Raw genomic sequence first — 14251 nt, forward strand, 5'->3', positions numbered from 1 at the left:
TAGAATAATATATTTTAAAAAATTAGATTAAAAAAATGTCTTTAGATTTATCATTTTTTGTAAAATTGATTTTCATTTCTCAAGTGTGTGTGTGTGTTTTTTTATTTCGTTAAAGCATGTTCGTCTTACCATCGAAATTAGTTAGGATGGGCTTAACTACTTGCTCAATTTGAAAATAAAAAGGAAGAAGTACAAATCATTAAATAAATAAAAAAACGAATTGATAATAATAAAATATAACAATATATGTAACATTTTATATAACGTTATTTAAGTAAGAATGATACATGTCACCAAAAAAAAAAAAAGTAAGAATGATACATAAGTAAAATATATTATATATTAAGTTAAAAGCAAAGTATAAATTTAATGAGTTGAAATGATTTAGTGCAAATGGGTAGTAGGAATGTACATGGACTATATGGAGTCGAGTTTGCCTAGATTTGGATTCGGAGCTGAATAATAATCTATTTTTGAGATTTTTATTTGGTTTTAGATTTGATAAAATTATACTACTTTCGGATCACATTAAAATTAGAGAAAGTGAGACTCGAACTCGTAATCTCTGAGTATGAGAGACTATATCATTTGAGTTATAAATTTAAATTTGTTCATAAATTCTAATTTCATACTTCTTTGATCTATTTTTTAAATTAAAAATAAAACAATAAACTTATAATTAATATAATATAATATTATAATTAATTTAAAATATATACTTTTTTTTTAGTTCTATTAGAATGTATATAAGTTAGGTGAAAATTGGATTTATCTTGATCTAAATCTAATTTTAAATAATAATCGGATCTATTTTTAAGATTTTTATCTAACTCTAAATACAAAATTAACTTCCAAAAATGTTTAGATTTAGACTGAATATTTGGATCGGCGGATTATGTACACCTCTGATGGATAGACAACAACAAATTATTTCAGTTTTTTGTGAGGAATGTTAGGGACCAGCAACTTTTGGTATTTGTAGTTATTAAATAGTCATCAATAATGATTTTAATGGTGTGAGATTGGTGTGAGATTTCATCCAATAACTCACTTTTTCTTGTTTGTTACATCCTAACCAGAATTTAAAAAAGTTGCTAACTTCTTAAACTTTTTCTTTAGTTTATGTTTTTTCTTGTTGTTGCAATTTTTACTATAATATAATGGAAGTCTCTTTTCCCAAAATAAATACTTGTTAGTTTTATTTCTTATTGGCTAATGTTCTGTTATTAAAGAAATTAAAAATCTAATCAAATGGATATATAGTTTGTGGAAAATAAGATCCGATAAGCTAAACATAAACGATGGGCATTATTGAAAATGGGAAATAAGAAGTGAATCCAAAACACTACTACTATTGACGGTTCAGCATTTTGCAGTCACAGTCATGTTCCCGCTACTACTTAACTAAAACAACAACAACAACAATAATTAAAAAGGAAAAATCAAAAGAAAAAGGAAGCCATCCCACAAACGACGTCGCATCAAAACAGCTCCCCGCGGTAATAGAGCTTAATCTGAACCGTTCATGTCATATCCAACAGTCAATAATTCCAGATCATTTGGAGTTTCACTCGGCTCACTCGACTCGCTCGAGTCACACACACTGACTCACCTTCTATCACTCTCTCTTTCTCTCGTCTTCTCTTTCAATTTTCTCTCTCTAAACACAACACACCGAACCAAACCCTTTTTTTCTCACTTTTTTTTTCGCTCTTTCGCATTGCTTCTCTCTCTCTCTCTCTCTCTCTGCATTGTGGTTCATCTCTTCCATTCCATTCTCTCTGTTTCGGTGCGGTGACCCTTTTGGTCTTTTCAACTCTCCCATCGAATCAGACGGTTCATTACATTCCACGTCACCTTCGTCTTCTTCATTACCACTCACCACACCCGCACCTTCCTTTACGTTCTCACCTCTCTCTTTTCTATCACTATATAACCGCCTAGGGTTTTCTCAGATTCGCCTCTTTCTCCTTTTTCATCGCACTGTGCAACAACAATCGTTCATTCTCTCTTTCTCGCGCCTTCGCTGCTCTCCTACGCGTCGGGTTTCGATCCTCGCTTCTCTCTCGATTGAGGTATTCCTCGCCCTAAATCTACGCGTTTTTTTATTCATGCTGATTTTTTTCTGGCTTTTTCTTTCGAATTCCGTTTTTTTGAATATGTGAGCTCGATGGGTGTTGTGTTTTCATTATGAAGTTTAGATTGTTTTACATTTTGGTTGTAATTTATGGTGTTGATTTTGTTAGGGTTTTAACTATTGATTGAGATTTGCTGGCGGGTTTTCAATTTCTTTTTCTACGGAATTGTGTTGCTGGATACGTATTCTTTTTGGCGGCAGTTTGGTGTTATGTTTCATGGCAATTGAGAAGAATAGCTTTAAGGTGTCTAGGCTTGATTCGGAGTATTCGCCACGGAGCAGGGATACTATGTCTACCGATGAAGATGAGCTTCCACGGCGTAGCTCAGCCCTGGAATCCGACGAGGATGATGAGTTCGATGATGCAGATTCTGGGGCAGGGTCTGATGATTTTGATTTGCTGGAATTAGGCGAAACTGGGGCGGAGTTTTGTCAGATTGGTAATCAAACCTGCATCATTCCGTTGGAACTGTATGATCTTGCTGGACTTGAAGATATACTGTCAGTGGATGTGTGGAATGAGGCCTTGACTGAGGAGGAGAGGTTTGAGCTCGCCAAGTATCTGCCTGACATGGACCAAGAGACTTTTGTTCAAACCCTGACAGAGCTTTTCACTGGTTCTAACCTCCATTTTGGGAGTCCTATTAAGAGGTTGTTTGATATGCTGAAGGGGGGCTTGTGTGAGCCAAGGGTTGCCCTGTACCGGGAGGGCTTAAATTTTTTTCAGAAGCGACAACATTACCATGGGCTGAGGAAGCATCAGAATGACATGGTCAACAATCTTTGTCAGATAAGAGACGCTTGGCTTAATTGTAGGAGTTACAGTATTGAAGAAAAGCTCCGTGTTTTGAACATTATGAAAAGTCAAAAGAGTTTGATGTATGAGAAGGAAGATTTGGAGGTTGATTCTTCAGATGAAGAATCTGGTGAAGGTTTATGGAGTAGGAAGAACAAGGATAGGAAAGTTGCTAAAAAAATTGGCCGTTATCCTTTCCATGGGGTAGGGTCTGAATTTGATTTCCACTCACGAGGACAATTGGGGTTCAGGGAGCAGGAAAAGTCTGAAAAGCAAAGCCCGAAAGGTATACTTAAGTTGGCTGGTTCAAAGGCACCTTCAGCAAGAGACCCAACAGGTAATTTGTGTTCTGTATACCATAGTGCTTTAGATATGATTCCTGGGCTCCATGGTCCAGTTATTGTTCTTTCTCAACATAATGAGTCTGTGGGATATGATTCAGGGTCAATATTCAGGATGAGGGATCAGCTTAGGAATGGCGACAATGATGAGGAAATGTCATATGGGCTTATTGCCCGAGATCGTAATGTATCACGTAGCAACATGATGGACAATTCTGGTGTTCCAAGAGCAGGAAAGAAGCATGACCTACGAAGAGGTGATGAAAGGGATGCTGATAATTTGTTGGGTATATCTCCGTCCTTGAAGGCTGATCTACATGGATATGCTAGAAATTCAAACCAATCTTCAGATATGAAGTTCACAGCAAAGTCGTCTTCCAAGCGGGGTTCCTTTGATATTTCTAGGAAGGCTAAATATCCTGAAAATGTTCAACAATTTGTAAATAGTGATCAGATGAGGTCTAGAACGAGGGGTTCACAGTTACCAGTAAAAGGTAATCCGCTTGACCCATCAGATTATGACGAATTTTTCTACAATAACAATACGCCTGGAGACAATTTTGGTATGGATTCATCGTTTAAATATGATGACTGGAATCTGAGGGCAAAGAAGTGGAAGACAGGAAGAGAGTCTCCTGACCTTACTTACACAGCCTATAGATCTTCCACACCGCAGGTGAGTGAAAGACTTCAATCCTCTGGTTTCAGAGCAAAATCATTGCAAGAGAAGTTCAGGGTAAATTTTATACAGAATGGAGGAAAAAGTACAGAGGCTCGGAGGGGTGACCATATGTTTCTAAGAGGTGAAGAAACTGAGTCGGACTCATCAGAACAGTTGAATGATGACCAGGATGACAATCCTCTATTGCATAGAAAATTTGCTTATCCAATGGGCGCTGCTGATGGTTCTCACATGAAATCATTGAAGTCTCACCTAGATCCTAAAAAGGCAAAATTTGTTGGGACAGATATGAATGCACATGCAACTATTCAATCCAAAAAGAAAGGTGGATTTGCAGGGCATATTGAAAATTACCTTACAAAAGCAAAGCAGAAGGGCAAAGCACAAAATGGAGGTCCATTGCATAACCCACCTGGAAGAATTATGGAAGAGAGCTATCCCACACGATCAGATATGCTTAATGATGGTGATGATGATTGGAGACAGGCATACAAGATAGGCAGGAATGGTCGAATGCGAGGGGAGCCTGCTGAAAGGCTAGACATGCTGTTATCAAATGCATATACTGCTGAGCGAAAGAAGAAGGGGAGAACCATCTCCACCATTGATCATTCCATTTCGAGGTCTAAATATTTGCATGATTCTGTTGGTGATGATGATGTCTCGCTTGAGAAACAGTTTCTGGTGGATGATAATGGAGTTGGGAAGAGTAGGTTTGGGAGAGATGCACATAAGGGTGATCAAAGTGAAAGAACCGATGCACCATTACTTGGATGCAACTCATCAAAGAAGAAGCGAAAAGTGAAGGCTGACGTCATAGATCTTATTGGAAGAGATGAAGATGCTAATCTTCTGTCTGGCACTCTTCTCCAAACTGGTGATTCCATTCCCTTGAAGAAAAAGTCAAAGAAGAAAAAAGAGGCTGAGGTGGTAACTTTGATACCAGATGTTGAAAATGCTGAGCGTGTTATTGATATGGGGACAGCAGATGTGGAACATGAAACTAAGCCTCAGAAAAAGCCGTTTACTTTGATCACGCCTACTGTTCATACAGGGTTTTCATTTTCTGTTGTACATCTTCTATCAGCAGTCCGGATGGCAATGATTAGTCCACCTGCTGAAGACAGCTTGGACGTGCAGAAACCTGGAGAAGAGCAGAGCAAATCGCAGGAAGGTGTGGTCAATGGTGCTCTTTCTGATGATAAGGCAGTTGCCCGTGCTGAGCCTTCTGATCAACTGAATATGCCATCTCTTACTGTTCTGGAGATTGTAAATCGTGTGAGGTCAAACCCTGGTGATCCTTCTATCCTTGAGACACAAGAGCCACTGCAGGATTTGGTTAGAGGTGTTCTGAAAATATTTTCTTCCAAAACAGCACCCTTAGGAGCAAAGGGTTGGAAGGTATTAGCAGCTTATGAGAAGTCTACTAGAAGTTGGACATGGACTGGCCCAGTTTCTCATAATTCATCTGGCCATGATACCATTGAGGAGGTTACATCTCCTGAGGCTTGGGGTCTTCCTCATAAGATGCTCGTCAAGTTGGTTGATTCTTTTGCCAATTGGTTGAAATGTGGTCAAGAAACTCTTCAACAAATAGGAAGTCTTCCTGAACCACCTTTGGCATTGATGCAGGTCAACCTTGATGAGAAAGAGAGGTTTAGAGACCTTAGGGCCCAAAAGAGTCTTAACACCATTAACCCAAGTTCAGAGGAAGTGAGGGCTTATTTCCGGAAGGAGGAAGTCCTAAGATACTCAATTCCTGATAGAGCATTCTCTTATACTGCAGCTGATGGGAAAAAATCTATTGTGGCACCTTTGAGAAGGTGTGGTGGTAAGCCAACATCCAAAGCCCGAGATCATTTTATGTTGAAACGCGATCGCCCTCCACATGTTACAATTCTCTGTCTTGTCAGAGATGCAGCTTCTAGGTTGCCGGGAAGTATTGGCACTAGAGCAGATGTCTGTACATTAATTCGAGATTCCCAATATATTGTTGAAGATGTTTCTGATGCACAAATTAACCAAGTAGTTAGTGGGGCTTTGGATAGATTGCATTATGAACGTGATCCTTGTGTACAATTTGATGGGGAAAGAAAATTGTGGGTTTATTTACACAGAGAAAGAGAAGAAGAAGATTTTGAGGATGATGGCACATCGTCCACAAAGAAATGGAAGAGGCAGAAAAAAGATGCTGCAGACCAATCTGATCAAGGAGCTGTTACTGTTGCTTACCATGGGGGTGGGGAGCAAAGTGGATATGATTTGGGCAACGATCTCAATGTGGATCCACCAGCATGCATTGACGATGATAAGGGAGTGGAACTCATACCTAATGTGGATACACAACTGAATGCGGAAGACCATGTTGATGTCAATCATGCTTTAGAGGAAGGCAATACTTGTGAGGGTAACTCAATGGCTTGGGACGATGCCCTTGATTTAAATCCTCCTCGTGAGGTATGCCAAGAAAACTCAACTAATGAAGATTATGACGATGAATCCTTTGTAAGAGATAGGCCTGTTGATATACCAAGTGCAAGCATATTATGAAGAATCCTTCAGGTAGTTACTTGTGTCATTAACTCATTATAGCATTATTCCAGTATTCTGATTGTAATGTTCTTTGAATGTTTGGTTGCATGTCAAACTAGAGTATAGATTATTATCAAATATAAAATAGTCTGTTCATATTATTTTCCCTTAGAAAAAAAAAAAAAGGTTGTAATAGCAATATGAATATTGATGCATGTGTCTCATACAAACACATACATGTATATGCAGGCTTTAGTACATCGGCATTCAAGGGTTCAGACATCCTGTTGTAGCTGCGCTTGTACATAATAATGCAGTGCTGGCGCAGTTCCTTTGTACATTGATTTGATCGGGGAGATTGGAATAGAATGTGATCTTGTTGAAGATCATTGCATTTGGTTAGGGTTAGCTGGATGTCTTTATGGGTTTATATCCCTCAATAATTCCTCTTGGTTCTTTACTCAATATCTAATGATCTAAATTCTCAAGTTAGCTTCTTGTTTGGTCCAATCAGGAGCGACACTTGTTGTATCGCTTCACAAAATTTCTTATTTTATCTGTATATATGGTTCAATTATGTCATGATGTCAAGTACATCAAATAGGTTTTTTACAGCCGAATAAGCGAGACAATATTAATCATCTTCGAATCAAATAGTGAATTGATGAAAGACAGAATAGCTTGCACTCATTGTCCTCCACCATAATGCTCCACTCTTAGTTTAAAATACTGAATAAAAACTGTTTCTTGCTAGAAAAGGATCCAAGAATAAATCTCAATCAACAAGAATCTGTGTATCTTTGTGAAGAAAGATGTAGGGTAGGTCGTCGGGTAGAGGATGCTATGCTGCTGCTGCCTATGCATGGTGTTCCTTTTTAGCAATTCATCTTCGTGATTTGGGATCGACTAGACATGTTCTTGCTTTATCGAGTAGAGCGTAAAATCGGCAAACGATTTGGATCGCAGTATTCAAATTAGACTCCAAATGAATGTGGTTAACAATGATTAAATTTCCAAAATAGGTTTTTTGATTTACGATTTTTATCATTTTAGTCTTTTAAATTCAAAATTGTTTTTTAGATTTACGATTTTTTAGATTTACAATTTTTATCATTTTAGCTTTTTAAATTTAAAATTCATTGCACTAATTTTTGAGATCCAGCATTGGTCATTATATTGGTTTCGTTTTGGCACTTAACCCAGGCAAAAATGAGAAGATGAAAAAGAATTTATATGTATAAATTGTAATATTTTTTACATTTTTCAAAATGATTTTGTTTTTGCGTTATTTAAATGTCAATTTAGCATTTCGTTCATTGACTTAACGCCAAAAAAGATTCAGAAATCAATATGATGTTTGGAACATTTGGAGGACTCTTGAAATTTGAAGGGCTAAAATGATAAAAACCGTAAATTTTAATAAATACTGAAAATTTAGTCGGTTAACTGTTGTGATAAGTTCAAAAATGTGGAATGTGAATGACCATTTATGGGCGGTTGTTTTTTCCTATGAAAAAGTGTTGCTCCCAAGTCAAATTAACATTAAATAAAGTTTGAAATATTCCATGCTTTACCTCTATAAATAGTGAGGTATGAGACAATGGACGTACAGTAACAATAAACAAATGCAATTCTCTCTCTCTTTACTTTTAATACTTCTTTCTATCTTTATATATATATAAATCATTATTGAGCTAATTATATTAATGCTAGAGTCTTCTATTTATACATCTTTATTTTATATTTAATATATCTTTTATTTATTTTACAACACGTTAGCACGAGACTCTGATCAAATTTTTAGGAAGACTCAAGTAACAAATTTTCATTATGTCGAAATTCTCTCATCTTGAATTCAATGCTCTTGATATATCTGGAAACAATTATTTATCATGGATACTAGATGCTGAAATTCATCTTGATTCAATGGATCTTGGATATACCATTAAGGCTGAAAATAATGCATCACAGAAGGATAAAGCCAAAGCCATGATTTTTCTTCGTCGTCATCTTGACGAGGGATTGAAAAATAAATATCTCACATTAAAAGATCCTGCAGATCTTTGGAAAAACCTTGAAGAAAGGTATAATCACCAGAAAACGGTGATACTTCCTCAAGCTCGATATGAATGGACGCACTTGCGTTTACAAGATTTTAAATCCATAAATGAATATAATTATGCAATGTTTCGAATCACCTCACGAATGAAATTATGTGGGGAAAAGATCACTGATCATGATATGTTGGAGAAAACTTTCTCAACTTTCCATGCCTCGAATGTGCTCCTGCAGCAGCAGTATCGAGAAAAATGATTTAAAAAATATTCTGAGTTAATTTCTTGTCTTCTTGTTGCTGAACGCAACAATGAGTTGTTCTTGAAAAATCATGAAGCGCGCCCACCTGGCGCCGCCCCATTTCCTGAAGTAAATGCGGCAAATTACCCCAGAAGAGGTAAATGGCAAGGTTTTAATAACAAGAAAAATTATGGAAGGAAAAAGAATTATATTCAAAAGAAAGAATCTCACCAGAAGTGGGATAAAGAAAGAAATATCGGGCAGAATAAATCAACAGAGGATAAGTGTTTCCGTTGTGGTGGAAAGGGCCATTGGTCACGTACCTGTCGTACCCCAAGGCACCTAGTCAATTTTTACCAGGCATCTTTGAAAAAGGATGACAAAGGAAAGGAAACAAATTTTGTTTCAAATAATGCTGAAAATTCCACCACTCATTATGATGTATTTGATTTCTTTGAGGATCTTGAAGGAAATATTGGTCATTTGATCAATGATGGAATAGTTTAATATGTGGGATTCTGAAGTATCTATGTAAATAAATAATGTAAAGAACTTATTGTTAAGTTTTATTTTCTATGTATTAAAGTTTTAAATATGATGTATATAAATAATGAAATATTAATGTTTATGAATTTTGAAATCATTAAATATGTCATGTTTTAAAAAAAAAATTAGTATATGACATTATTTTTATGTGCAATATTTCTTAAAAAAATAACTCCGATCAGTATTCAATTTAACTGTGCATACTACTCATTTTATTATTATTTGTCTTTGAAGAGAATGGCAAGGATATGTAATGAAGATGTATGCCTTGCGGATAGTGCAAGTTCGCATACTATTCTCAAAAGTGATATATATTTTACCCATCTTGTGCCAAAAGAAGAATGTGTTAATACTATCATTGGCTCAGGCAACGTGATAGAAGGCTCCGGAAGAGCTATAATTTTGTTTCCTGGAGGAACAAAATTTATAATAAATAATGCACTATTATCTACCAAGTCCCTGAGGAACTTGTTGAGTGTCAAAGATATTCGCCGAAATGGATATCATGTTGAGACAATGAATGAGGAAAATCATGAGTATTTATGTATCACAACTCATGATTTAAATAAAAAGGTAATATTAGAAAATTTACCCTCACTTTCATTTGAGTTGTATTATACCAAGATTAGTACAATTGAATCACATGCCATTGTAAACCAGAAGTTTACTAGCCCAAATGAATTCATAAATTGGTATGATAGATTGGGTCATCCGGGAACAACCATGATGAGGAGAATTATTGAAAACTCTCATGGACATTCACTAAAGAACCAGAAGATTCTTAAAACTAGTGAATTTTGTTGTGCTATGTTCTCATGGAAAGTTGATTTTAAGGCCATCACCAGTAAAAATTGGATTTGAGTCCCCTAAATTTCTAGAAAGGATTCAAGGTGATATATGTGGACCTATTCATCCACCATGTGGATTTTTAGATATTTTATGGTCCTGATAGACGCCATCTTCGAGATGGTCACATGCGTGCTTATTATCTTCTCGCAACCTGGCGTTTGCGAGATTTTGGCTCAAATTATTCGATTAAAAGCAGCAATTTCCAGAAAATCCAATCAAAGTAATTCGTCTGATAATCTTGCTGGTGAATTTACTTCCCAACTTTTGATGCTTATTGTATGGCTATATGGAATAAGTGTTGAACATCCAGTAGCTTATGTTCACACACAGAAATGGGTTAGCAATCACTTAAACGCCTCCAATTAATTTCTAGACCCTTACTTATGAGAACAAATCTCCCAACCTCGGTTTGGGGGCATGCTGTTTACATGCTTACAGGCACTTATTCGTTTGAAGCCAACCGAGTTACCATCAATTCTCTCCTATGCAATTCGCTTGGCTAGCAGCCAAATGTTCCCATTTAAGAATATTTGGTGTCGATCATATGTTCCCATTGCACCACCTATAGTCGCACCAAAATGGACCCCAGAATTGGGGATACTTGCTAAGAATCACCCTTCAAAGTGAGGAATCTTGAGATACAAACTGGAGATGTGTTTAAAGCCCCGGTTTGCGGATTGTCCATTTGATTATCAAAATTTCCAACATTGGGGAGAATAAGCTCCGAAAGGACTTATTGGAAGGCATTAGTCAGGTATCATCGCATACTCGATCAGGGCCACATTGAACTAGAGAAGTGCAAAAGACATATGCAATTGACAGATCATATGATCATTAGCCGTGATTCAAAATGAACATGCCTATGCATTGTCGATACAAGAAGCAGGATGAACAAGCCAAGTCGTATATTACCAGCGGAAAATGCTCCAATTCGAATTGATGTCCCAGTTGGACAGCCACCGAAGCAAATACACGCCAGAAGCGTGGTAGGCCTGTCGGTTCCAAAGACAAAAATTCTCGAAAGAGAAAAGAGGTAAATAATATTCCTGTTGAAAAAGACATAGTAAAGACACCTGCAGTTGTCCAAAATTCTGATATAGTGTTAACGTCAGAAGACGTTCAGGTACCTGAAAATTGTGAAAATGACGAGATCTCGATAAATTATGTCTTTACAGGAAAGAAATGGAACCGAAATAAGACAATTATCAATAAAATATTTGCATATAATGTGGCATTAAATATCATGCATGAAAGTAAGGATCTTGAGCCAAGATCAGTCGAAGAATGTCGACAAAGAAATAATTGGCCAAAATGGAAAGAGTCGAAGTGCACAACGTGCAAGATCTTTGAGTCACCTGAACGTAGTCCTTGATTCCGTACACCTGAAGATGTAAAACCTGTTGGATACTGAATGGGTATTTGTGAGAAAACGAAATGAGAAAAATGAAGTTGTGCGCTAAAAACCCCGGACTTGTGGCACAAGGTTTTCACAAAGGCCCGGTATAGATTATGAAGAAACGTATTCTCCTGTAGTGGATGCGATAACATTGCGTTATTTGGTCAGTTTATCTGCATATCATAAACTGCATATGCATTTAATGGATGTGGTAACAGCCTATTTATACGGCTCATTAGATCGAGATATCTATATGAAAGTCCCTGAAGGACTAAAAATATCTAAACCATCCAATGAATATTCGCAAGGGTTATACTCAGTTAAATTGCAAAGATCTTTATATGGTCTAAAGCAATCTGGACGAATGTGGTATAATCGTCTTACTGAGTATCTGTCCAAAAATGGATTCAAGAATGATGATATATGTCCGTGTGTTTTCATAAAGAAAACTGCATCTGGATTCATTATAATTGCTGTGTACGTTGATGATTTAATATCATTGGAACTCCTGAAGAGATTCCAACAATTATAAAAACTCTAAAAGAAGAGTTTGAGATGAAAGATCTTGGAAAGACTAAATTTTGTCTCGGCCTGCAGATCGAGCATACAAAAAATGGGATCTTTATTCATCAAACGACATACACAGAAGAGATCTTGAAAAGATTTTATATGGCTAAGTCACATCCCTTGAGTACCCCAATGATCGTAAGATATTTGGATGTGAAAAAGGATCAATTACGTCCTAAAGAAGAAAATGAAGATATCCTTGGTTCTGAAGTACCATATCTTAGTGCTATTGGAGCGCTAATGTATCTTGCTAATAATACACGACCCGATATATCATTCGCGGTGAATTTACTAGCGAGATATAGTTCCTCTCCAACCAGAAGACATTGGAGTTGAGTCAAACAAATCTTTCGATATCTTCATGGAACGGTTGATATGGGATTATTTTATCCCTATGGATCCAAGTCAAACCTAGTTGGCTATGCAGATGCCGGATACTTGTCTGATCCACATAAAGGGAGATCTCAAACAGGATACCTGTTCACATATGGTGGTACAGCTATATCTTGGAGGTCCACAAAACAGACGATTGCTGCAACATCCTCTAATCATGCTGAAATACTGGCGATTCATGAAGCTAGTCGCGAGTGTTTTGGCTGAGGAGTCTGATTCAATATATTCTATCATCATGTGGACTGATTGATCATAAGATAGCTCCAACTGTCCTATTTGAAGATAATACAGCATGCATTGCTCAACTTAAGGGTGGATACATCAAAGGTGATAGAACAAATCATATTTCTCCCAAATTCTTCTTCACTCATGATCTTCAAAATCAAGGGACAATTGATGTCCAACAAATCCGCTCAAGTGACAATCTGGCAGATTTATTTACAAAGTCACTCCCAAAATCCTCCTTTGAAAAATTGGTACATGATATTGGGATGCGCCGATTTCGAGACATTAAATGATGTCGGCAAGAGGGGGAGACTGTACTCTTTTTTCCTTGGTCAGGTTTTTTCCCATTGAGTTTTTCTTGACAAGGTTTTTAATGAGGCAGTCCCTATCGCAAATGATATTGTACTCTTTTTCCTTCACTAAGGTTTTTCCTAGAGGGTTTTCCTTTAGTAAAGTTTTAATGAGGCAATAATCCTAAATGGTCATCCAAGGGGGAGTGTTGTGATAAGTTCAAAAATGTGGAATGTGGATGACCATTCATGGGCGGCTGTTTTTTCCTACGAAGAAGTGTTGCTCCCAAGCCAAATTAACATTAAATAAAGTTTGAAATATTCCATGCTTTACCTCTATAAATAGTGAGGTATGAGACAATGGACGTACAGTAACAATAAACAAATGCAATTCTCTCTCTCTTTACTTTTAATATTTCTTTCTATCTTTATATATATATATATATATACACATTACAACATATAATATTATTATATATATATAAATCATTATTGAGCTAATTATATTAATGCTAGAGTCTTCTATTTATACATCTTTATTTTATATTTAATATATCTTTTATTTATTTTACAACATTAACAACGTTAATATTACAAGTGGTCTCAGTTATAATTATTTTTGTAGGCTTTAATTCGGTAGTATTCTGAAGAGATACTTCTACGATGAGGTTGATGGCTTCTCTTTCGTGTTATAGAAACATCAAATGATTTTAAGTTTTTTGAGTAACGCTAAGTCTTCTAAGTCTTCTTATAAATTAAATCTAACTAAATTAAATAATAAAATTTAAAATATTGCTAATCATAATATTTAGAGTAATTACCCAAATCAGTCCCCGAAAATTTTAAAAACGGACATTTTAGTCCCCAAAGAAAATTAATACACAGATTAATCCTTTAAGATTTGTTCCGATGGACAAATTAGTCCCCAGTCCAGTTTCCGGTGTGACTCATCAAGGGAGACTGCTGAGTTGGCACGTTCAGATGCACATGTGGCACTTAACATGCACAGGTGTCTGTCATGGACAAATTGGTCCCCAGTGTAAAAGGCAAAGTGACGTCGTTTTAAGGTTGGAGAAACGTAACGTTGCAAGGGGATAATGAAAGTCACGTTTCTTCTCTTCCCTTTCAACCCTTTTTCACTGCAAAAAGACCCTAATCCTATTCTTTCTTATCAGTTTTTACTTTTTACAGAGAGCACTCTC

General features: G+C 36.4%; 1 protein-coding gene across 2 annotated transcripts; it reads left to right on the forward strand.

Moving 5' to 3' along the window:
• Positions 1-1532: 1532 nt before the first annotated feature.
• On the forward strand, positions 1533-7158 carry LOC148553261 (uncharacterized). 2 transcript variants are annotated; one of them, XM_088494042.1, is made up of 4 exons: positions 1533-2075; positions 2247-3270; positions 3376-6518; positions 6738-7158. In XM_088494042.1, exons 2-3 carry the CDS (start codon positions 2355-2357, stop codon positions 6504-6506), a joined length of 4047 nt encoding a protein of 1348 aa, XP_088350168.1. In that variant the 5' UTR covers positions 1533-2075; positions 2247-2354; the 3' UTR covers positions 6507-6518; positions 6738-7158. The 2 variants fall into 2 exon arrangements, with proteins under 2 accessions (XP_088350168.1, XP_088350167.1); XM_088494041.1 differs by having other exon boundaries at positions 1663-2075; positions 2247-6518.
• The last annotated feature ends 7093 nt before the right edge of the window (positions 7159-14251 follow it).

The sequence above is a fragment of the Arachis ipaensis genome, chromosome B7 (assembly GCF_059453495.1).
Source record: "Arachis ipaensis isolate K30076 ecotype BB chromosome B7, ASM5945349v1, whole genome shotgun sequence".
Taxonomy (NCBI): Eukaryota; Viridiplantae; Streptophyta; class Magnoliopsida; order Fabales; family Fabaceae; genus Arachis; species Arachis ipaensis.

Coding starts and splice junctions, on each gene's coding strand:
- LOC148553261 (XM_088494041.1), top strand. CDS start 2,355: ATGGCAATTGAGAAGAATAGCTTTAAGGTGTCTAGGCTTGATTCGGAG.